General features: G+C 47.4%; 1 protein-coding gene across 1 annotated transcript in view; it reads left to right on the forward strand.

Moving 5' to 3' along the window:
- CYBB (cytochrome b-245 beta chain) overlaps positions 1-19,488 on the forward strand; it is a 113,961-nt gene extending 94,473 nt beyond the window's left edge. Inside the window, exon 13 of the mRNA XM_078658259.1 lies at positions 18,734-19,488. Within this exon, the coding sequence (XP_078514385.1) occupies positions 18,734-18,860 (127 nt within the window). The 3' untranslated portion in view covers positions 18,861-19,488. The remainder of the gene's footprint in view (positions 1-18,733) is intronic.
- The last annotated feature ends 4,127 nt before the right edge of the window (positions 19,489-23,615 follow it).

Raw genomic sequence — 23,615 nt, forward strand, 5'->3', positions numbered from 1 at the left:
ATACTGGGCTGATCATTGGACCACTTTCATGCTCATATCTGTGCTTCTGTCACGTGGTCAAGGAAATGTAAGGGCAGTTCGAGAAAAGGAGGTATGTTAAAGGGTTCAGTTGACTCCTCGCAGATTTAAGATATAACTTTTTCTCATTTGCTTTCATTCTGTTACTGTGTCTAAAATTTTAAGGTATAATTAAAAGGGCGTGAATTCGCTGAAAATGAGTCATAAATTCAAAGTATTGGGAACATGGGCCTCCAAAATATGTTTGGCTCCAGGTTCCTAAAATCCTCAAGACGTCCCTCTTTGGCATGGAAAGTGGGTATTATATGTGCCATTTACCTCTGATGTCAGCCCAATTATCACAACATCAGCAACAAAATGCCACAGCCAGCCCATGTCTCGTGCAGTTTTAAAATCCTATTGTTATAGTCTCCCGTGGAAGTAATTTGGAAGTGATTGGCGACACTTGTTAAAAACAACGTACTCAACACAAAACATACAGGCTGAACAACTGTCTACAAGATAAATTGGTAACATCAGATATGTCAAGAAAAGATGGTCCAATAATAAAGGAGGACAATTGTGAGTGCAAACACTTCAGATGTTGGCAAGAGAAAGCCCCAACTGCCTACTTAACATCTTGAGTGTTAATTGTGCCAATCTGCTTACCACATGACCGCAGATGGAAATGAATTATATATTCTGATTGAGCATTTCCTCCATGAATTATTCTTTGGTACTCCTCAATGCCTGGAACGGTGTTCTTGACCACGATACCTTCCAATCCAATATGTGACTGGCGGCAGTGTAAAACTCCACACAACTTATACGTGAAAACACAATGGCTTGTAGGAGGTGTGTTTGTTTGCGTCAGTAGCATTTTATACTGCTGGTTTATTCCCTCTATACCAGCAGTGGTCTGTATTTACCCCTCACAGTATTCTATTAGAGCTGGTAATATCTCATTACCTCCTTATCAGCCCTCCCCGTCCCAGTCCAGGTTCATGTGGTTAGGACTGGAACGGGAAGGGCTGCGACTCGGAGTAATGAATATTACCGGTGAGTAACCGCTCATTGCCTCCTCGTCAGCCTTCCCCGTCCCTGTCCTAACCACATGAACCTGGACTGGAACGGGAGGGCTACGACTCGGAGTAATGAATATTACCGGTGAGTAACCGCTCATTATTAATAGTGGTGCTAACGCGGGATTACTGGTTACTAGTTACCTTACCAGATCCCAAATCAAGTCGACTGAATCGTTGGTACCTGTCATTGAGTAAAAGGTAATCTAACAATAAGTCAATCAATTTAAGAACTTACACCACTCTAAATGACCACTGACCAAATTTAAGTTTCAAAGATTTCAAAGACTTGTGGGACACCCCCGCGCCGCACGGCCACCAGCTGCTGCGTGTGCCCCTCTCCTCGCCCTCTGCCTCGCTGCCTGCCTCGCGGCCGGCTGACCCTGCAGTCGTCCGTTCTTGCCTGTTTTGCTGTAAACTTGTGCTTGTTTTTTTCTCTCATAGTGTTTAGCCCGTTTTTGCCTGTTTTGCTGTAAACTTGTGCTTGTTTTTGTCTCTCATAGTGTTTAGCCCGTTTTTCCCTGTGTTGCTGTAACCTTGTGCTTGTATTTTTGTCCCTAGCGCTTTGCCCGTGTTAGATTGTTTTGTCTACATTTGTGCTTGTTGGCAATAGCTTGCCCGTGCTAGCGCCCTCCTTCTGTTCCCGCCCTCCTCACCGCCCCCCGTCTTCCCTCCCCGCTTCCCGCCACCACCGCAGACCCCGCCCCTTTTTTCTTCTGTTCCCTCCCCGCTCCCGCCTCCCAGCTGCTCCGCCCACCCGCGCACTTCGCCTTATATGGCGACCGTGCGAACGCGCAGCGGCCACGCGCAGCGGGCGCGCCGATTGTGCGCCGAAGGCGCGCCAAAGGTAAGCCCGTCTGCGCCCGTCCGCGACCGGACCGCGACCAGTGCCAGGACCCCTGGCCCACGAAGACCCCGACCGACCCGCCTGACGTACTCCGCCGCCACCCTCATCGCACTCAACACCGGCCGACTCCCAGACTGCCACCAAGCCACCCCACGACGCACCCACGGACCTTTCAGCTGCCACACCTGCGATTTCACCTGCACCCGGACCTGCCTCACACCAGCACCCGCCAAGTCTAACACCAGCAGCACCCACCTCAAGTGCATCCTACTCAACACCCGCTCCGTCCACAGACACGCCATCGAACTCTGGAACCTCCTAGACGCCACAGCCCCTGACGTCGCCTTCCTCACGGAGACCTGGATGAACGCCTCTTCAGCCCCCGACATCGCCATCGCCATCCCAGAGGGCTACCAGATCGTCCGGAGGGACCGCAACACCAACCAGATGGGAGGAGGCATCGCCATCATCCACAGGAACACCATCCGTATCACGACCAGCACCGACAACACCCTGACCAACGCCGAACATCTGCATTTCCAGATCCACACCAACCCTACCACCACCCTCAGAGGCACCCTGATCTACCGACCCCCGGGACCACGCACACAATTCAGCGAGGACATCGCCGACTTCATCAGCCCGCATGCCCTCCCCTCCGCTGACTACATCCTCCTGGGGGACCTCAACTTCCATCTGGAGAACAACAACGACCGCAACACCAGCACCCTGCTCGACAACCTCGCCAATCTGGGACTCAAGCAGCTGGTGTCCACCCCCACCCACCTCGCCGGACACACACTCGACGCCGTCTTCTCATCCAGCACAGACGTCGCCTTCAGTCACGCCACAGAGCTTCACTGGACGGACCACAGCTGCGTCCACTTCACCTTCAGGAGAACGACGACTCACCACCACCAGCGACAGGCCGCCCGCAGAAGCTGGAACAAGATCACAGCAGACCAGCTCGCCACCTCCCTGAGCCAGCACCCTCCTGCCAGCTCAGCGAACCCCAGCCAGGCCGCCGACAACCTCACGAAGTGGATCAGCATCTGCGCGGACGAGCTCGCCCCGCTGAGAACCCCGCCCAGCAGATCCGGCAGCAAGAAAGCCCCATGGTTCACCGACGAACTCAAGAGCTCCAAGAAGAACTGCCGAGCCCTCGAGAAAGTCTGGAGAAGGGAACCTACACCGGACAACAGGACCACCCTCAAACTGGCCACTCGGACGCACCACCAGCTGATCCGCGCCGCCAAGAAAACTGCATTCAAAGACCGGCTGGACAACAACGCGCACAACAGCAAGGAACTCTTCAACATCGTGAAAGAGCTATCCAACCCCAGCGCAGGAACCAACGACATCACCCCTTCGCAAGACCTCTGCGACTCCCTCGCTTCCTACTTCCACAACAAGATCACGGACATACACAACAGCTTCAACGAACAACCAACGCATACCAGGACCGAACAACCTCCCCCCACCACCACCCTCCACGCCTGGACCCCGATCAGCACCGAAGACACCATCCGCACGATGAACTCCATCCACTCCGGATCACCGACCGACCCTTGCCCTCACCACGTCTTCAACAAGGCCGACGCTGTCATCGCACCCCACCTGCGAGACATCATCAACACATCCTTCAACACCGCCACCTTCCCTGAGAGCTGGAAGCACGCCGAACTCAGCGCTCTACTCAAGAAACCAACAGCGGACGCCACCGAACTCAAGAACTACCGTCCCATCTCGCTCCTCCCGTTCCCGGCCAAAGTCATCGAGAAGACTGTCAACAAGCAGCTGGCCGCCTTCCTCGAGACGAATGGATCCCTCGACCCCTCACAGTCCGGCTTCCGAGCCAATCACAGCACCGAGACCGCCCTCATCGCCGCCACCGATGACATCCGAGCCCTGATGGACAACGGAGAAACAGCGGCCCTCATCCTCCTAGACCTCTCCGCGGCATTCGACACGGTCTGCCACCGCACCCTAGTACAGCGCCTCAGCAACGTCGGAATCCAGGACAAGGCGCTGGAATGGATCATCTCCTTCCTCGACGGAAGAACACAGAGAGTCCGCCTACCACCGTACAAGTCAGAGGCCTCCGAAGTCATCTGCGGCGTCCCTCAAGGATCCTCTCTGAGCCCCACCCTCTTCAACGTCTACATGAGCCCCCTCGCGGCCATCGCACGCCAACACAACCTCAGCATAATCTCCTACGCCGACGACACCCAGCTGATCCTCTCCCTGACCAACGACCCCGCCACCGCCAGAGCCAACCTACACGAAGGGATGAAAGAGGTAGCCGAGTGGATGACGACCAGCCGCCTGAAACTGAACTCGGACAAGATGGAGGTCCTCATCCTGGGCTCTTCACCCTCCGCCTGGGACGACTCCTGGTGGCCTCCCGCCCTGGGCACCGCACCCAAACCGACAGACCATGCACGCAACCTGGGCTTCATCCTGGACTCCTCCCTCTCCATGACCAGGCAAGTCAACGCCGTCTCCTCAGCGTGCTTCAACATCCTACGCATGCTACGGAAGATCTTCTGGTGGATCCCCACCGAGACCAGGAAGACCGTCACCCAGGCCCTCGTCACTAGCCGACTGGACTACGGCAACGCCCTCTACGCCGGCACCACCGCCATGCTTCAGAAGAGACTCCAGCGGATCCAGAACGCCTCAGCCAGACTCATCCTCGACATCCCACGACACAGCCACATCTCCGGACGTCTGAGAGACCTTCACTGGCTCCCCGTCAACAAAAGAATCACCTTCCGCCTCCTCACCCACGCACACAAAGCCATACACGACCAAGGCCCGGGCTACCTCAACAGCCGGATCAACTTCTACGCTCCCAAACGCCACCTCCGCTCAGCCAACCACGCCCTCGCCGCCGTCCCCCGCATCCGGAGAGCAACCACAGGAGGAAGGTCCTTCTCCTACCTGGCCGCCAAGACCTGGAACTCCCTCCCGACCGACCTGCGCCTGACCCAAGACCACCTCTCCTTCAGGAAGAAGCTGAAGACCTGGCTGTTCGAGCAGTAGCGGCACCCCCCCCTCCCCTTAGCGCCTTGAGACCCTATGGGTATGTAGCGCGCTCTATAAGTGTCAGTGATTGATTGATTGATTGATTGATTGAAAGATTTAATATAAAGTCAAAGATAACTGAAGATACAAACTTCTCAAAATGAGATTCAGAAGATAAATTGGTATCACTATGAACATGAACTTTTTGAATAGTCTGAGTCTGAAAAACAGAATAATGAGTACAATTTCAAATAACATGAGCGTTGCCAAAATGGATACAAGTTGCAACCTCAAAGTCATTACAGAAAAGAAAATTCAGGTTAGTCTGTCCCTACACTATACTAAGTGACATCCCTACTCAACAAGATCTTTACCCCTCTAGGTGTCAGCCGTGGTGACTTCCTAAGAAGATCACGCACTTCTCTTTGTCTCTTCTCTGATAATGGGTCTCTCCTGATCAGCCTATCTGCCTACCCCTCCGCTTCCTTAGGCTCCCAAAATCATCTGCTCTATCTTCCTCCCGGGTCGCTTTCCCTAATACCAAATCACATTTCCAATAGAAACGCCCCTTGGGACGCCCCTCACGTGGTACATCTTTGCGCGGTAAACTCCATGATGGTACTCTTCAAGACCCTCGTTATAGTTGACCTTGGTTCCCGGGCTTCTTCTCCAGTGCGCTGATACCCCCTGAAATTCCTGGAAACTCCTACAGGCCTACGCCAAGCGCCACTGAACAAAGCCCCTTTCATTCTAGCTGATTAGGACCCTCGCACCTGCATACAGTCCGTCCTGCAGTGGGCCTCAAATTCCAGACTCCACCATATCTATAGGTCGTAAAGCACACTCGAAGCTCTGTGCTGGACACCTCTCGACTTCTCCTCTAACGAGCACATGGCACATCAAAGGAGATGACATTATCAGTACAGGCCTCCTTGATTTACATGAAGCGAGTCCCTGCACTCTAAAACATTAACTTGATTTAAACAACATTCTTAACTAGCATACGTTTCTAAAACAACCCATCTATAAAACATATATTTCAAACTTAATTCGATAATACAATTTTTGGAAGAACCATGTTAACCCCATCTCACATTATTTTAGCAGCACGTTTAGATTTGCTGTGAATTGCCCTAGGGCCTACACAATATACTGGATCTTCAGAGTTCTATTCAACTCTAACATGATTCCTTTAACATGAGAACATGAGGTTTTCATATTCATTCCAACATTTCTACATTAATCTCACACAGTTATGATTATTGTTACTCTACTTAAACATTCTATACACTTCACTACTGAATATAAGACACTCTGTGTATTTCACTTCTAAATATAAAACACTCGTGTGCAAAAGCATGTTTAAACTAACTACGTGCTTGTAAATATGGTGCACTTATACATTTTCAGACTTGTGCTCTCTCAATCCCCCCTTTGATGACCTTCAGGGGTCATCACCATCAAGACACCATCACAAAATGTAGAACCCTTCAAAGTGAAGTCGTGGCAGTGCCACCTCTTTTAATTGTCTCTAATGCCTTTAGACTCCTGTATTGAGTGTCCTGCATCGCTGTCAACTTTTCCTCCTGTTTCCTCATGGATCTCTGCAACCTATTTGCTCTATACCACTGATACAAACGCACCAATCCCCACAAAGTGATTACGCAAATCACAATCATGATGATGGGTTTCAGTATGTACCAAACGATACCCTTTCCTAAGTTGGCAAACCAACCTCCAACTTTACCCATTCCATGACCTACTTTTTCCCACACGTTTATCTTTGCCAGATCCTCAATTTCGTAGTGTATGGCAGTGATGTTTCGTATATACTTCTCTAGAGGTTTTGAATTGTCTGGAATGTAAGTGCAACATTCCTGGACCTTCAAAGCCTTACAGACTCCTCCCTCTTTAGCTAACAGAACATCTAAAGCAAGTCGGTTCTGAAGAACCATTGCCCTAATCGATTGCATCTCACCTTCCACCAGCATCAATGATCTAGCAGTACTGGCAGATAGCCTATCTACGACTGTAGCTAACCTCCTAATCTTAATGTCATTCAATATCACTCCTAGGATAGGGAATGCAGCACCGAATACATCCCCAATTACTTCTGCTGCTCCCAGCCCTCTCTTCCCTCTAATTGGTATTTCTTTCTTCGTCGTTTCTAAATTCTCAACATGATATATTTTAGGGAAGACAATAGCCAGATAGCATGATCCGCACCAATTATCTGGTAGCTTCACATAGGCATTTCTTCCACATACAAAATATACATTTGGAATTGCTTGCATCTCTTTCAGAAAATCCTTAGAGTAATACTCCAGTTGAAAGGCATGTTCACAATTGACTTGACCTACATACAAATTCTCATAATAGGAGTAACTCCTGTGAATGCACAGTTTCCCCCATTTCTCCTTGTCTAAAGCAATTGGACCAAAGCTACCCTTTCTCTGATGTATCCTTTCCTCCTTGGTCCAATCTGTTTCCCATTGTCCTGAGGCCTTCAGAATCTTCTGCCTCCTGTATCTAGTATCTACCTGCCCTATAAACTTTTTCTCAATTTCTGACACTTGACAAGTCAGATTGTTTCTTCGAGCATGTGAAGTATCTAACGTTTTCCATGGAATAAACCATTTGTGTAATCTGTCTTCGCTTTTGTAATAGTCCCACTTGTTCAAATGCTTGTAATTTGGGACCTCTGGCAATGTCGAGTCGAAATTCGAGAAATAATACTCAAATCCTTCTCGTCCTTAAAATATGCTCAACAACAAACTGCATGTGATTCCATATGTCAATGGAAGATGATGGTATCTGATACCCTCCTCTACCGAAGCTGGTAATTGCATACAAACGTAGCAATTCTTCGCCTCCATGACATCAATGTACTCATAAAGCAATTTAGCATAAGCATTTGACCTGAAATTTCCCTGTGACTCATCTGTGTGTAACCTTTTTATTTCTGCATCTAACAACGCTTTGTCTTTATCATTGATGTTTCCCTTATCATTAACAATAGTGGTTCTCGGTGTTGACACTCCCTTGACCTCCTTGACTGTAGTTGCATCTCTCTCGTGTCCCACTATGTATGAGACAGTAACCACTAAAATTATCAGGGAAATCACCACTCCCAACAATGTGCCAACTATACATTTTGCCCTGCGGTTCGGGTTGCCAGCCTCCATGTTCTCAAAACAGTGTAGCTCTTGACGTTCTTCCAGCATTCACTTCTTCTTCTCTCTGAACAAAGTCTTTCTTTTACATAATGTCTCTCTTTGGAACACTTGGAAGCCGACAATTTACTCCGCGAAACAGTTTAAAGTCCTGTAGAAAACAGACAACCCTAGCCCTTCTCCATCCGCTAAAAGGAAACCCCTACCATTTTTCTTCTTCCACTCGGCGCTAGGTTATCTTGCAGTAATTTTTCAAAGTCCTTTCAAAAATCTTTTTGCAACAAAGTGTTAGTCCAAAACAATGAGCATTCCAAGAACTTCCACTACTCGCTCAAGCATTTCTAACCGCAGGAGCGTTCCCTCCAACACTGGATATCGTGAACAGCAAACTGGAAATTCAACTGTTTCTAAAATCAATTTTCTTATTCCGCTTAGGAGAGGAGGATAGACGATGTTGAGTGTCAGCAACCTTTCAGTCTCCGCCCCCGGTAGCAGGAACAGTATTTGTACAGTGATGATTGGGTCAGTTCTGATCAGGTTCACTTCCCTGACCCTCCCGGTTCTGTGCCCCACCGACATCTGCAACGAGGTAGGTCCAATCAGGAGTAGAGTATCTTCTACTAGGCACTCGCACCCTCCTTGATCTTCTAGGGCCCTCCTCGGTTCCCTCCTGGGTATCTTCTTACTGATCCGAGTCTTCGGATATAGGAACAAGTGTTTCTTCCTGGGCCGACCTCAAACTTAGCCTCCTGTCTCTTCCCGGCCAAGTGGCAGCCTCACACCTTGTTCTCCTATATCTCGTCCTCACACTCGGTTCTTGATCACTCTGGTACTGATCTGTGTCTGTTTCGTATTCACTGCTGCTCTCTCCTTCAGTTGCGTCTTCAGTCTCACTGCCGTCCTGCCTTCGTTCTTCTTCTGAATCCGATGCGTTCCCAACTTCTTCCGACACCCCCTCAGCTGCTTCAATCCCTTCTTGCGACTCTTCTTCCACTTCCGGGCTTTCGTCTGGGATAGGAGCTGTTTCTTCTAGAGGTGCTGGAACTCTTCGAGTATGGGATGCATGGATCCAATTTGGTAGCCCCCCGCACTTCACCGCGGTGTTCGTGATCAGGATTACCTGAAAGGGCCCACGCCAGCGAACATCTAGGCAGTTCTTCCGGACGTGCTTTTTAACCAACACCCAGTCCCCTGGGTTCAGGTCATGACACAGGTTCCTCGATGCTGGAACTTCAGCCGCATGCACCTGAAGGGACACAGAATGGATGGCGTCAGACAATCCTTTACAATAATCTAAGATCAGATCATCTGTAATATTCAATAGGGCAGCAGTTGGAACTGTGGGAAGTCTCATGGCCCTCCCCATCAGAATTTCGTGTGGAGAGAGACCTGTCCTCCTGTCAGGGGTGCTGCGCATGCTCATGAGCACTAAAGGAAGAGCATCTGGCCAACTCAAAGATGTGGATGCCACTACTTTAGCCAATCTATTCTTCAAAGTGCCGTTCACTTGTTCCACAATTCCTGAAGCTTCTGGTCGATAGCTACAATGCAGTTTTTGATCGATATTCAGTGTGGAGCACAACATCTTCACTATTTCGCTGTTAAAATGTTTTCCTCTGTCCGATTCCAGAGAGGCAGGCACCCCGAAGCGCGGTATCAACTCCCTGAGCAACAATTTTGCCACTGTGAGTGTATCGCACCTACGTGTAGGGTACGCTTCAACCCATCTGGAAAATACGCATACTATCACCAACACATACCGAAGGCGATTAACTCTTGGCATTTCGATGAAATCTAGTTGCATTCTATTGAAAGGCCCCCCCGACCTCCCAATGTGACTCAGTGTGACTGGTGTTCGTTTGCCTACGTTCAGTTGTTGGCAGGTAACACATCGCTTACATACTGATTCTGCTGCTATTCTAAATTTAGGGCAATACCAAGTTTGCCTAAACACTCTCATCATAGCATCCCTTCCTAGATGTACTGGACCATGTATTTCTCTCGCCATGGGATTAGCTAATTCTTCAGGTAACACAGCCCTCCCATCTGCTGAAACCCAAAAATCCATTTCGCTTCGCACGCAACCTGCTATTTCCCATGCCTTTTTCTCTGTTTCAGGTGCGTTCTCCTGCATCATTCTTAAATCCTCCCAAGTGTCTACAGTTTCTAACATCATACTTAATTCTGTCTTTTCTTCAGCACCATCTATTTCCACTTTTGAGAAAGAATAATTTTGCTCTGCACAATAACGTGCGACTTCATCAGCGTATCTGTTGCCTTGTGACACAAAATCTGTATTCTTAGTATGAGCTACACACTTTACGATTGCAATGTCATCTGGACCTTGTAATGCTTCTAACAACAGTCGCACAAATTCTCCATTTCGAATGGGCGAACCAGAGGAGGTCATGTAACCTCTCTGAGACCACAACTGCCCGAAATCATGAACCACACCGAAACCATATTGGCTGTCAGTGTATATGGTGACTCTCTTTCCGTTTCCTGCTATGCAGGCACGAGTTAGGGCAATGATTTCTGCTACCTGTGCGGAATGTACTCCTTCCAGGCAGGCGGCTTCCACAACTCCAGTAATGGTACAAACAGCATAAGCTGCTCTCAACCGACCAGTATCGTCTCTTAAACATGAGCCATCAACAAAATAAATTTCATCGGGGTCAGACAACGGCTCATCCACAATATCTGGTCTGGGTTTCGTGCATAGTTCAGTCACATCAAGGCAATCGTGGTCTTCACATCCTTCGCCTTCTATTACAGTAGGTAATGGCATTAAAGTAGCAGGATTCAAGACAGAGCATCTCCTGAGGGTCACGTTCTCCGCGGCAAGAATAACTTGCTCGTAGCGCGTGAGCCTACTATTGGTCAGATGCTGAGTCTTCGTCCTGGTCATGAGCAATTCAACTGAATGTGGTACATACACCACCACTGGATGTCCCATCACAATACTCTCGCTCCTTTCAATGCTGACACCCGTTGCAGCAACGGATTTGAGACATCCGGGCAACGCTGCGGCTACTGGATCTAATGTAGCCGAAAAATATGCAACTGGTCTACGGGCATTTCCGTGGGTCTGTGCCAAGACTGATAAAGCACATCCCTCTCTCTCACAGCAATAGAGTGAAAATGATTTCTCGTAATCGGGCATTCCCAGAGCCGGAGCACGACATAAATCGTCCCTCAGCTGCAAGAACGCCACCAAGCATTCTTCGTCCCATGGTACCGGATCACTCACCTCCTTGTGCGTCAGTTTCTGTAAGGGCTTTGCTTTCAGTGAGAAGTTAACTATCCACTGTCGGCAGTAACCCACCATTCCTAGGAATATTCTAACTTCTCTCTGTGTTGTAGGCGCATTCATCTTCATTATCGCCTCAATCCTCTCTGGGGACACCTTACGTTTCCCTTTTTCTAACCAGTGCCCTAAATACTGTACTTCTGTCAGACAATACTGCAACTTGCTCGGAGATACCTTATGTCCATTTTCGGCTAAATGGTTCAGTAAGGCAATTGAGTCTATTTTACAGGCTTCCTCTGTCTCTGACGCCACAAGTAGGTCATCTATGTACTGGACCAGAACCGAATTCTGCGGCAGTACTAGATTTTCGAGATTCTTCTTCAACAACTGGTTGAAGATGGGTGGACTGTCTGTGAATCCTTGTGGGATTCGACACCATGTTAAAACGCGATCTTCCATTTTAAAAGCAAAAAGATATCTGCTCTCTTCATCCAATGGGATGGAAAAGAAAGCCTGGCAAAGATCTATCACTGTGAACCATTCTGCTTGACATGGTATTTGAAACAGTATCACTGAAGGATTCGGTACCACGGGACAACATGAAACGACTATGTTGTTAATCTTTCGTAAATCCTGCACTATCCTGAATTTCCCGCTAGGTTTCTGCAAACCCATAATCGGGGAGTTACAAGGACTACCCACGATTTCTTTCAGTATTCCCTGTTGTATCATTGACTCGATCACAGGTTTTATCCCCGCAATCGTTTCCTGGGACAATTTGTATTGAGGCGTTCTTGGAAACTCGGCATTTGGTTTTACTAGTATTTTTACCGGTTCTACCCCTTTAATCAATCCTATTTCTTCTCCTGTGAAATCCCATACCTCTGACGCCACTGCATCTCGTAAGTCTTGGGGCAGATCTTCTACTGTCAGAGTAGGATATAGTTCTACACAGGATTTTGAATTGGCCACCTTAAAGGTAGCATCATCGTCAGTAGTCTGTACCTCCACTCCTTGCGGGGTGCAGTATATGGTGCAGTTCAATTTGCACAACAAATCCCTTCCTAACAGACATACCGGACTCGAGTCACAAACCACAAACTGATGCTCGTTCATATGGTTTCCTATCTTCACAGACACTGGTTCTGTCAAGGGACTAGTCAGCCTTTTGTTTGCGACTCCTACCACCTGAATTGTTTCCCCTGACATCGGCAAGTCTGGAACCACCGCCGATCTCAGAGTTGATCGGGTAGCCCCAGTATCCACCAAGAACGTTGTGGGACACCCTGCCACCTCTGCCTCAACAAATGGCCCTCTCTGATCCACCTCTAGGACTGCCCCGAGGGTACAGTCCTCTTCACTGCTCACACGTTGTCCTGTCAATGGATCAATGTAATAACACTTTTCTTCCTCGATGAATAGAGGCATTTGTTTGAAGACCTTTCCCCCTGTCGCTACCTTCGGTGGCTGTGGGAACTGGGCCCGTGGAGCCGAAGTCCCCCCTTTGGCCACCTTGCTACCTGGAATTGTCACCTTTGGAGTTGGGACTTCTTGAACCTGCTCTTCTACTTCTAGCTCTCCATTTTCAGGGTTAAAGGGACACTCGCGTCGCCAATGTCCCACCTGGTGACACTGGTGGCACTTTGTCGTTTTCTTTAAAGTGGCAAAGTCTATCCTAGGTCTCTGCCCTTCTTCATTGTCCTTATTCTGACCGTTTGGTTTTCGTCCCATCCCCTGCTTCTGCTGGCCACCTTTCCCAGCGGACTGCATTTGCACCACCATCAATTTCTCTTTTAGATTCTTGGCTTTAGAATCTATCTCGTCACTACAGTGTCTTGCATAACGTAAAATCTCATCTAATGGTTTGTTCTGCCAACAGATTAAATGTTGCTGTATCATCAAACAAATATCAGGTCTCAGCCCCAAGACGAACTTTGACACAAACTGCCCTATATCTTTGGGATCCATTACATCTAGTCCACTGTATTGCTTGAATGTTTTCAATAATCTTTCATAAAACTCGTGAACTGTCTCCTTGGGTTCCTGCCTCGTTCTGTCTATTTTCACCCAATCTATATCCTGTGGTGGTACCTTATCTTTCAACCAAGCTATTACCCTTTCATACTTTCGCATGACAATCTCGGACGGTCCATTAGTCCGAGCATCCCTCACTGGTTCAGTATTTGGCCATTCAACACTAGTCTTGCACGGGGTCCACAAATCAGATGGGACCACGATGTCAAACAACGTGTTCAAATCAATCCACAATACTTTCGAGATCTTGACAAACCTTTCTACCTGCTTATACCACTCAACTGGATTGTCCCTTAACTTCGGAAATGAGTTGGTAAATGCAGCTAAATCTCCTCTACTCCAGGGCACATGTACATAATTTCCGTTTGATATTTCTCGCAAAGGGAATGCCTCCATGTGCATTACCCTTCCCTCGGGGGTCATCACATTTGCACTTCGTCTAACTGTGCCCTTTTTCGACCACCTTTCTTCCCATTTGTCCAATTCTCTCCACACTCTTATCCCTGATACCAGCTCTCTTATGTGTGTTTTTAATCCAGTAGTTCTCTTCTCATCTAGATCCTGGTCTGCGTACTGTAATCTGTGGTTACTCTGTAATGCCCTTGTCCTAGATAAATCCACGGCATACCTGTCTGCCAAATCAGTCAGTTTCTCATGAAACGCTCTAGCTTTCCTAGTAATATCCTTTGCCATGAACAATAACTCATCCTGTTCATACAATTCTATCCTTTCCAAAGGCAATGTTCCATCTATTATCTCATCAACATCTGATTTTAAACTAGTAACATCGAGTCTCTTTGCCTTAATATCAGTTTTCAAGACACTAAATTTAGTTCCTCCATCCGCATCTCTCCCATCCCAGCTCCGAGATCTACGTTTAGGTACTGGTGAGTTATAGGGAGTCCTCCCCTGTTCCCATCTCTCTAGGTCCCATGCCTTTCCATCTTCTCGAGGTGGGTGGTGAAACACTCCTTCACGCCTCATAGCCCCTCTCTCCCCATCCTGGCTAGTTTCACGGGATGCAGGGTAAGATGTTCCATTACTCCCTCTTTCTTCACTACTTCCCTGTGATTCCTGATTATTCGAGGCGTGGCGGGACCTATCACTATTCTCCTTTCTCCAATGTTGAACGTCTTCTCCGAGTACATGATGAAGGCACCTAAACCTATTCTGAAAAGCCTGTACCATTTGGTCTCCTCCTTTCTCCCAGAGACGGGACATCTCCTCACACTCTACACTCCTACTATTTTGCTCCTGCTGTTCCCTCTCCTCCGTAGGACGTGTAACTCCTCTATTCTCCTGACTTTGGCCTTCCCGCCCCTGACTACTTTCGCTGGCCCCACAATGAGATACAGTCCCGTTACCTCTGCTTTCCCATTCTGGTTCTGTTCTTGACCTATTACTCGGGGTTACTGCGGACCCATCCCATTCCCCCAAATCAGCTCTTAATTCTGTATAGGACTTTGGCCGCGGTCCCCTTAGGTCCATCGGTCCTCTCTGACCTCCCTGTCCTGTGTTGGGACCTACAGATGTATCTAATGGGGTGTTCCACGTTACCGAACCTGGCAATTGCTTCCATGCATTTGTCACGTTATTCCTCCTTTCCATCTCGATCCTTTCTCTATCCAATTGCCTCTGTTCTTCCTCTCCATCTCTCTCTGGGTTATAGATCGATACTATAGGTCCTATGGTAACAGGCACTTGAAGAGCATCTGGCAATCCAAAGGACTCAACCCTTTCGGTGGCTGGCGTTTTCTGCACCACAAACCTTCCCACTACACTCTGTACTGTGCTAGGTTGAGGTGTCTCCCCACCTTTGGTAGGTGTCCAGTCCGATATAGGGAGTGGTGTATACCCCTCTATGGCATTCCCATCTTCCCTTGCGAGCCCCCTATCTTCTATCACCCCCACTCTCGTAGGTGGTCTGTCCATTAACAATCTGTTTATCAGATTGTCCTCTGACTCGCTTTCCTCGTCTTCCTCCATGAGGCTTCCTCCTCCTGCCACCTCCCTCATCGGATACATTTTTTCCACCTCAATAACCTGTACCCTCCACCGCTTTGCTTCCTCATCCCATTTAGAATCTCGCACTGCTCTTACCGATCGCGTCAGTCTTTGTTGACGCCTGTTCAGATTTCTGTCGTGTGCAGGCCTAATCCATGCGTTAAGGGCCTCAAACTGTGTTGGTCTGGGCGAGGGTTTCAGTGAGGACATGGTTGCTTTTAGCCGATGCAACACCTCTAGCTTAAACGTTCCGTACTTTGGGAACTGCATTTCCTCATTCCCTTCCGTAAGCTTATTCCAAGCCCCAATCCATAATATCGTATGCAGCCCCACATTCGTTGCCATATAATGAGCTGGTGTACCCTCCGGCGGTGCTTCTTCCCCGTAATAATGTTCACTTCTTTTTCTTTTAAAAATCCCTTTCAAACACTTAAAACACTTCATGATTTCGCTCTTTCTCCGCGTTCGTTTACTTCCTGATGATATTCCACCGATCTCAGCCCCGTTCTCACTAACTGGCCTATCCGTACGCGACTTTCCTCCTACGTCACTCTAACCGCCCAACCAGAGCGCGGCTCTAGCTAACGTCACACCAACCGCTCAATCACAGCGCGGCTCTAGCCGACGTCACCCGTCCCCCTTCGCAGCAGTTCCCCTCCTTTCTCAGCTCGTCTCCTCGGTCATGCACGCGTCCCATTCATACTCTGAAAAATGATTACTTCCGTCCAAGCGATCACCTTTCTTGACTGTACGCCCACAGTCTTTCTGTAGTTGTCGCCTTAACTTGGCGAAATGTCTTTCCGTTTACTTCCAGACAATCGCCTTCTCCGATAGGTTACTCACACGCAGTAACTTTCGACCAGCGTCCGTTACTCATACACTCACTCTTACACTCCCCCTATCTTGGATCCACGGCGGTCAATGGTACCTCGTGACCTCCGTACTATGGTCGACAACTACCCTGGATGTTCGATACACCCAAAACCACTTAAGCTCTGGCCTGAACTTAAGATTTGCCAGTTCACCCGTTTACCAGGTAACCGGTTCACCAGGTTGCGCGCGCTCACAACCTTCTCTCATTCACACTACAGGCATTCAACTCCGCAAGACATTACAATACAAATACAACACAAAACACCGCAATCTGTTCACGCATGACCCTTTTTATACTCACTCTCCTCCGATACTGCTGCTTTTCTCGCACCGTCTGCACCTTTCGGCACACGATTCTTCCGCTGCTCGTCTCTCGACGTCTAGGGGCCTTGGGGTAAACTAACCTCTCTAGATTACCTTCCTCAAGAAGATAACCATCCTCACTCTGCTACCAACTGCTAACGCGGGATTACTGGTTACTAGTTACCTTACCAGATCCCAAATCAAGTCGACTGAATCGTTGGTACCTGTCATTGAGTAAAAGGTAATCTAACAATAAGTCAATCAATTTAAGAACTTACACCACTCTAAATGACCACTGACCAAATTTAAGTTTCAAAGATTTAATATAAAGTCAAAGATAACTGAAGATACAAACTTCTCAAAATGAGATTCAGAAGATAAATTGGTATCACTATGAACATGAACTTTTTGAATAGTCTGAGTCTGAAAAACAGAATAATGAGTACAATTTCAAATAACATGAGCGTTGCCAAAATGGATACAAGTTGCAACCTCAAAGTCATTACAGAAAAGAAAATTCAGGTTAGTCTGTCCCTACACTATACTAAGTGACATCCCTACTCAACAAGATCTTTACCCCTCTAGGTGTCAGCCGTGGTGACTTCCTAAGAAGATCACGCACTTCTCTTTGTCTCTTCTCTGATAATGGGTCTCTCCTGATCAGCCTATCTGCCTACCCCTCCGCTTCCTTAGGCTCCCAAAATCATCTGCTCTATCTTCCTCCCGGGTCGCTTTCCCTAATACCAAATCACATTTCCAATAGAAACGCCCCTTGGGACGCCCCTCACGTGGTACATCTTTGCGCGGTAAACTCCATGATGGTACTCTTCAAGACCCTCGTTATAGTTGACCTTGGTTCCCGGGCTTCTTCTCCAGTGCGCTGATACCCCCTGAAATTCCTGGAAACTCCTACAGGCCTACGCCAAGCGCCACTGAACAAAGCCCCTTTCATTCTAGCTGATTAGGACCCTCGCACCTGCATACAGTCCGTCCTGCAGTGGGCCTCAAATTCCAGACTCCACCATATCTATAGGTCGTAAAGCACACTCGAAGCTCTGTGCTGGACACCTCTCGACTTCTCCTCTAACGAGCACATGGCACATCAAAGGAGATGACATTATCAGTACAGGCCTCCTTGATTTACATGAAGCGAGTCCCTGCACTCTAAAACATTAACTTGATTTAAACAACATTCTTAACTAGCATACGTTTCTAAAACAACCCATCTATAAAACATATATTTCAAACTTAATTCGATAATACAATTTTTGGAAGAACCATGTTAACCCCATCTCACATTATTTTAGCAGCACGTTTAGATTTGCTGTGAATTGCCCTAGGGCCTACACAATATACTGGATTTTCAGAGTTCTATTCAACTCTAACATGATTCCTTTAACATGAGAACATGAGGTTTTCATATTCATTCCAACATTTCTACATTAATCTCACACAGTTATGATTATTGTTACTCTACTTAAACATTCTATACACTTCACTACTGAATATAAGACACTCTGTGTATTTCACTTCTAAATATAAAACACTCGTGTGCAAAAGCATGTTTCAACTAACTACGTGCTTGTAAATATGGTGCACTTATACATTTTCAGACTTGTGCTCTCTCAGTGGCGTTCTTTTTCCAGCCATGGTAACATTTTTTATTTTTATGGTGGACAGATTTACTCCTGCGTTAATCACTTACCACAAGCACATGTAATAATGTCAGAATACAGTAAGTAGTGTGGCCAGGCTTTTAAGAGCAATGTTGGAGAAACAGGAAGTATTTTCACTGAGATTCGAGAACAAGGGACCTGATATTTTATCGAAACTTCTGCCAGAAAAAAAACCGTGATCTGCAGTTCTTGTTTTCATATGTAGTTACACTGCAGAAGAGTGGAAATTATCATAGGTGTTTATAATTATTATACATTCACCTATAGAATGTAGGCTTTTCTGTGCACTGTGCAGTATGTGTTTTGAAGGGCATAAAACACCTTAAAGGTCCTCTACAGAGGCAACACATGACCTGTGCAGTCTTTCATTCCAGTTTAAAATTACTGAGACCACAGGATATCAGATGGTAGTTCAAAAATGCAATTTGTTTGCATAAAATTTAAATGCGCTTTCTCTTCCTTTACAGCTCCAGGGTGGGCACTTTCCTCTGCGGACCTGAGGCCCTCGCAGAGACCCTTAGCGAGCAGTGCATCGGCAACTCCGCCGCTGACCCACGCGGAGTGCACTTTATTTTTAACAAAGAAAACTTCTGAGCATCTTACGAGTGGATGGAGAATGTATCCCTGAAGTGAAGCCTTTCAACAGCTTTTCTTTCCTTTTCCTCCGCAGCGGGGTCGTGTCTGCCTCAGCATTCGCATATGTCATGGTTCAAGAATGTAAGACTCTTGGGCCCAATTCACAAAGGTAAACTTCAATCCAAAGTGTAAGTTTGCCCTTTGTGAATTGGGTCTTTTGACTTTATCCTAAAAGGGCCTTTAGAATTCAGATCTAAAGTTAGACTTCGGGTCTAAGTTTACACTTATGAATTGGTCCTGTTATTTTTAAATGAATGTCATTTATCATGTGGTAAAACATAGCTGTGCTGCATTTTTTTATTGTTGTGTCAAACAGTAGAATTCCTGTATATTGGTAGTGATTTGTCGCTATTTTTAAATATTTGTAATATAAGTGTACCTTAACAAGGTGTTATAAAGATGTACCTGTGCTATTAAATATATCAATAATTGTGCTTCTTACTTTTCAAATGATGCATATGTACCTTGTTATACAGAAACCACTGAGTTGTACCGAAACCATTTTAAGAGGCTCTTCATGGACCTGAGGGAACAGTGCTTCTGATCAAATTTCTCAATTCATCAATAAACTGCTATGGGAAAATGAGATTTTTCAGTTAAATCGTTCTTGTATGTATACCCGAGGGCACAGTGGCCTCAATAAATCCTAGAGGAGACTCTCGGGGAAATACCAGGGGAAATTAGGACTTAAAAAAGGAATTGGGTCTCCAAATTCTAACGGAATGCTATGGGATAACTCTGTGGGACGGAGTTACCAAGGGAGATAATGGGACCTTGTGACGAGGCCCTATATGCGGCTGCTTGCAGAAAATTTGTGAGGTAGTGATTCTGGCCTGTCACACTGAAGGATGTGTGTATTCACTGCAAATGCGGTAAAAGCTATAGTAGGCATATATAACATGCGATTCGGTCCACCAGACTTTGCCCCCCTTTTGACCACCACAAAAAAGGCACCATACAAGTGGCTGGTCTTCACTGCGTAGTCTTTATTAATTCTCAGAAATGACCATCTTTATTTGTTGATGCACTGTCACCATTAGACCAACTTTTATTAAACCAATCCAACACACATTGATAAACATTGGGTTTCACAGTATTCTTTTGAAACACAGGTTACAATTGTATTTACAATTCAGGTTCTCCAGCGCCACACTGGATGTGGGTTGTACCACTTTTAAAACTTGTACTCATTTGTTCCTACCTGCACGTTGCACTTTCCTGACGGGCCGGTCCCCGTTCCACTGCAGCGGAGTGCTGTTTGTGTGGAGGTCGGGGCTCCGCCCCCCAACACGAACACTTCCGGATGGGGGAAGCTCTTTAGCAATATGTGCATCCGGCCGTGTAGCGGGCGCGCAGCGGGCACGCCGATGGCGCGCCAAAGGCAAGCCCGCCTGCGCCCGTCCGTGGCCAGTTTGCGCCCAGTGCCAGCGACTCTGCTGTTTTGCTAATAAAACAGAGGTGATTCAGTGGTCCAGATGTGAGTTACTAGCCCTAAAGGTAAATCCATGCTCTAGAGCACATAAGTGTTTTCCAGCTCTTGAACAGCCCATACCTCTTGCATAGAGTGCCACTGGGCACCAGATGAGGATGGAGCCCACAGTGCCCCAATAGATGCAGTTAGAGGGCTGAGCAAGCCTACGGACAACATTAGGGCATGCTTAATTAATTGCAGATCCCTGCCTAAACATACATAGGATCTTTGGCTGCTTCTGTCTGTGATGGAGTTTGAGATCATGTTTCTGACTGAGACATGACTGAAAGATGAAGCTCTTACCGCTGTGGCACTCACTATTCCTGCGGGCTTCAAAATCTTTTGTGCGAATAGGCAGGGAGAAAAAAAGAGGAGGTGGAGTGGCGATTATTACGAAAGATTCCTGGGAGGTTACATGTTCATCACTGACAAATATGGGCATGATTGAAGGCCTTAATTTCTGCATTAAGATGACCCCACGAGCTCCTTTGCAGGCCTGCTAGTTTACAGACCGCCTGACTGTCCACCCCTATTCATGTCGAACTCTGCAACTACATTGCGCAGAAATCCCTCTTATTCTCCAACTTCACTGTATCGGGGGATTTTAATCTGCACGTAGATGACCCCTCTTGCACACAAGCTAGGCAGATAGTTTCCTTTCTTGAAGGGGCCAATCTACCCTTAGCTGTTAACGCTCCCACTCACAAAGCTGTACAGACTTTGGACCTTGTCTTTTCCAACATACCATCTCTAAAAAGCAAAGCCCCGAGACAGCTGGTGTGGTCCGACCACTTCCTTGTGCCCTTCTCCTTCAATCTGGCTAAAAGCCTTTCTCCAGACATCTCTCGCTATTTTGTAAAAAGAAATTGGAGAAAGCTCACTGCTGAGTTTTTAGACCCTGTTCTGATGGACAGCCAACCCGCTCTTTCCAGGGACCCCAATGCTGACGCCGCATCCCTTCATAAATGGATTGCGGAGGCGGTGGAGTCCACTGCTCCAGCCAAAATTCTGAAATCTTTAAGAAAATCACCCTCCTCCCCATGGTTCTCGGAGAAACTGAGGAACATGAAAAGCAGATGTAAGCAGCTTGAGAGGCTGTGGAGAGTGGAGTATGATAACCTAGCGAAAGCTACATATAAAAAATCTTTAAAAGAAATGCATAAATCATGAAGAAAGCCAGGAGAGAGTATATAGCCAAATTTATTGAGGAGACCGACAAACCTGACAAAGCCATTTTTAAAGTTGTAAACGCCTTTCTCAAACCTCACGAGTTGCTAATTGATGCACAACCATCAACGGCGCTTTGCGAGGAAATATCAGACTTTATTGACAATAAAATCCGGAAGATTTACAATTCCTTATCATCCTCGGTTGAAACAGCTAAGTCTGACACAGCCTTAAAGAAATTCTCTAGGCCCCCCTTCTCCAATTTTACTCTAATCTCACAGAAGGAGGTATTGGTGGCTATCAATTGCTGTAAATCTGGGTCACCAGAAGATCCGTGCCCTCCGAAATTATGGAAGGAGTTAGCTAACTCCTCCTCCCATGTGCCATCTGAAATATGGAAGACCTCCCTGGCTACAGGCATCTTCCCGGATTTATGGAAGCATGCAAAGCACTTCCCCCGAAAAAAAAGCTAATATTGACTCAGGCGAACTCAATAATTATAGACCGATTTCTTTACTACCGGCACCAGCCAAGATGCTCGAAAAAATAGTACAGAAACAACTGGCCAATTACATCGAGTGCCACTACATTCTGCACGATACTCAGTCGGGGTTCCGTGCGGGGTTTAGCACAGAAATCGCGCTAATTGAGGTGGTGGACTCAGTCAGGCTGGAGCTGGATTCAGGGGCATCGGCCATGCTGGTGCTCCTGGACCTATCTGCGGCATTTGATATGGTCGACCACTCCATTTTGATCCAGCGCCTCGAGGACTCAGGGTTCGAGGGCACAGTTTTTCAATGGCTCAAGTCCTTTCTTCATAAGCGCACGCAGAGAGTGGCACTCCAACCAAATCAATCCAGTCGCAAGCCCCTTTGGTGTGGCGTCCCTCAGGGCTCGGCCCTGAGTCTACTGTTCTTCAACATTTATTTGGCCCCTCTTTTTTCATTGATTGCCAACTGGGGGTGAAGGCGATCTCCTACGCCGATGATACCCAGCTGGTATTCCCTTTTAAAGACTTGTCGTATACCTCTTTTGAGAATTTTAAAAGCTGTTTAAAAGATATAGCACAATGGATGAGCAACAACAGGCTCAAGATGAATGCCGGAAAACGGAGGTGCTATTTTTCGGCAATAGCCTACCCCACGCCGCTGACCTTTGGTGGCCTGAGGAAATGGGCTGCCCCCCCCCCCCACTCCCGCAAGCTGTGAAAAAAATCTGGGCATTAAGTGGCAGATGGACCTATCCTTTTCGGCCCAAATTCAACAGGTGAGAGGTGCTTGTTTTGGCACTTTAAGAAACCTGCGTAGAATTCTACATCTTCTGCCAGAACACTGCCGCCGGTCTGTGGTTCTCGCCACAGTTACCTCCCGCCTGGATTATGCGAAGGGCATGTATTTGGGCCTCTCAGCGTACCAGATAAAGAAATTGCAGATGGTCCAGAATGCGGCTGCGAGACTGATTAAACAAGTCCCTTTTAAGCAGCACATCTCTCCTGATCTTAAAGCATTGCATTGGTTGCTGGTCAACAGTAGAATCAAATTTAAGGCCCTTACCCTAGCCTTTCGGGCTTTCCACGGATCCTGCACTTGCTATCTGAAGCAGAGACTTGGCGCACATGAGCAGCCTCGTTCTTTCCAATCAGGTTCCCAGAAACTGTTACGCACCTCTCGAGTTAGGAAAGCTCGGTTAGGGGGCAGATCCTTTACGTTTAAGGCTGCCATGCTTTGGAATACCTTGCCAAACGCATTGTGACAAATCACCTCTGAAACCATTTTCAGGAGGGTAGTCAAAACCTGGCTTTTTAACCACGAGTAGCCTCTTGGACTCTCTGTGTTACGCAGGCGGCCTGGCGCGCCTCTAGCTGCTATAGCGCCGGGACACCTCTCAGGAGGTAGCTGTTCGTGCTCTATAAAAGACAGTATTATTATTATTACCAGCAGGCCACAACCCATCTCCATTGCTTCCATTTCAGGTAACTACCTGTCGTCTACCCCCTAGACGCGGTCACCAGGCCACTGCTTTGCGCCTTTCCTTGCACACCAGCTTTCACCAAATTGCTTCTTCCAAGCACCGGC

The sequence above is a fragment of the Lissotriton helveticus genome, chromosome 8 (genome assembly GCF_964261635.1).
Source record: "Lissotriton helveticus chromosome 8, aLisHel1.1, whole genome shotgun sequence".
In the NCBI taxonomy this organism is placed as follows: domain Eukaryota; kingdom Metazoa; phylum Chordata; class Amphibia; order Caudata; family Salamandridae; genus Lissotriton; species Lissotriton helveticus.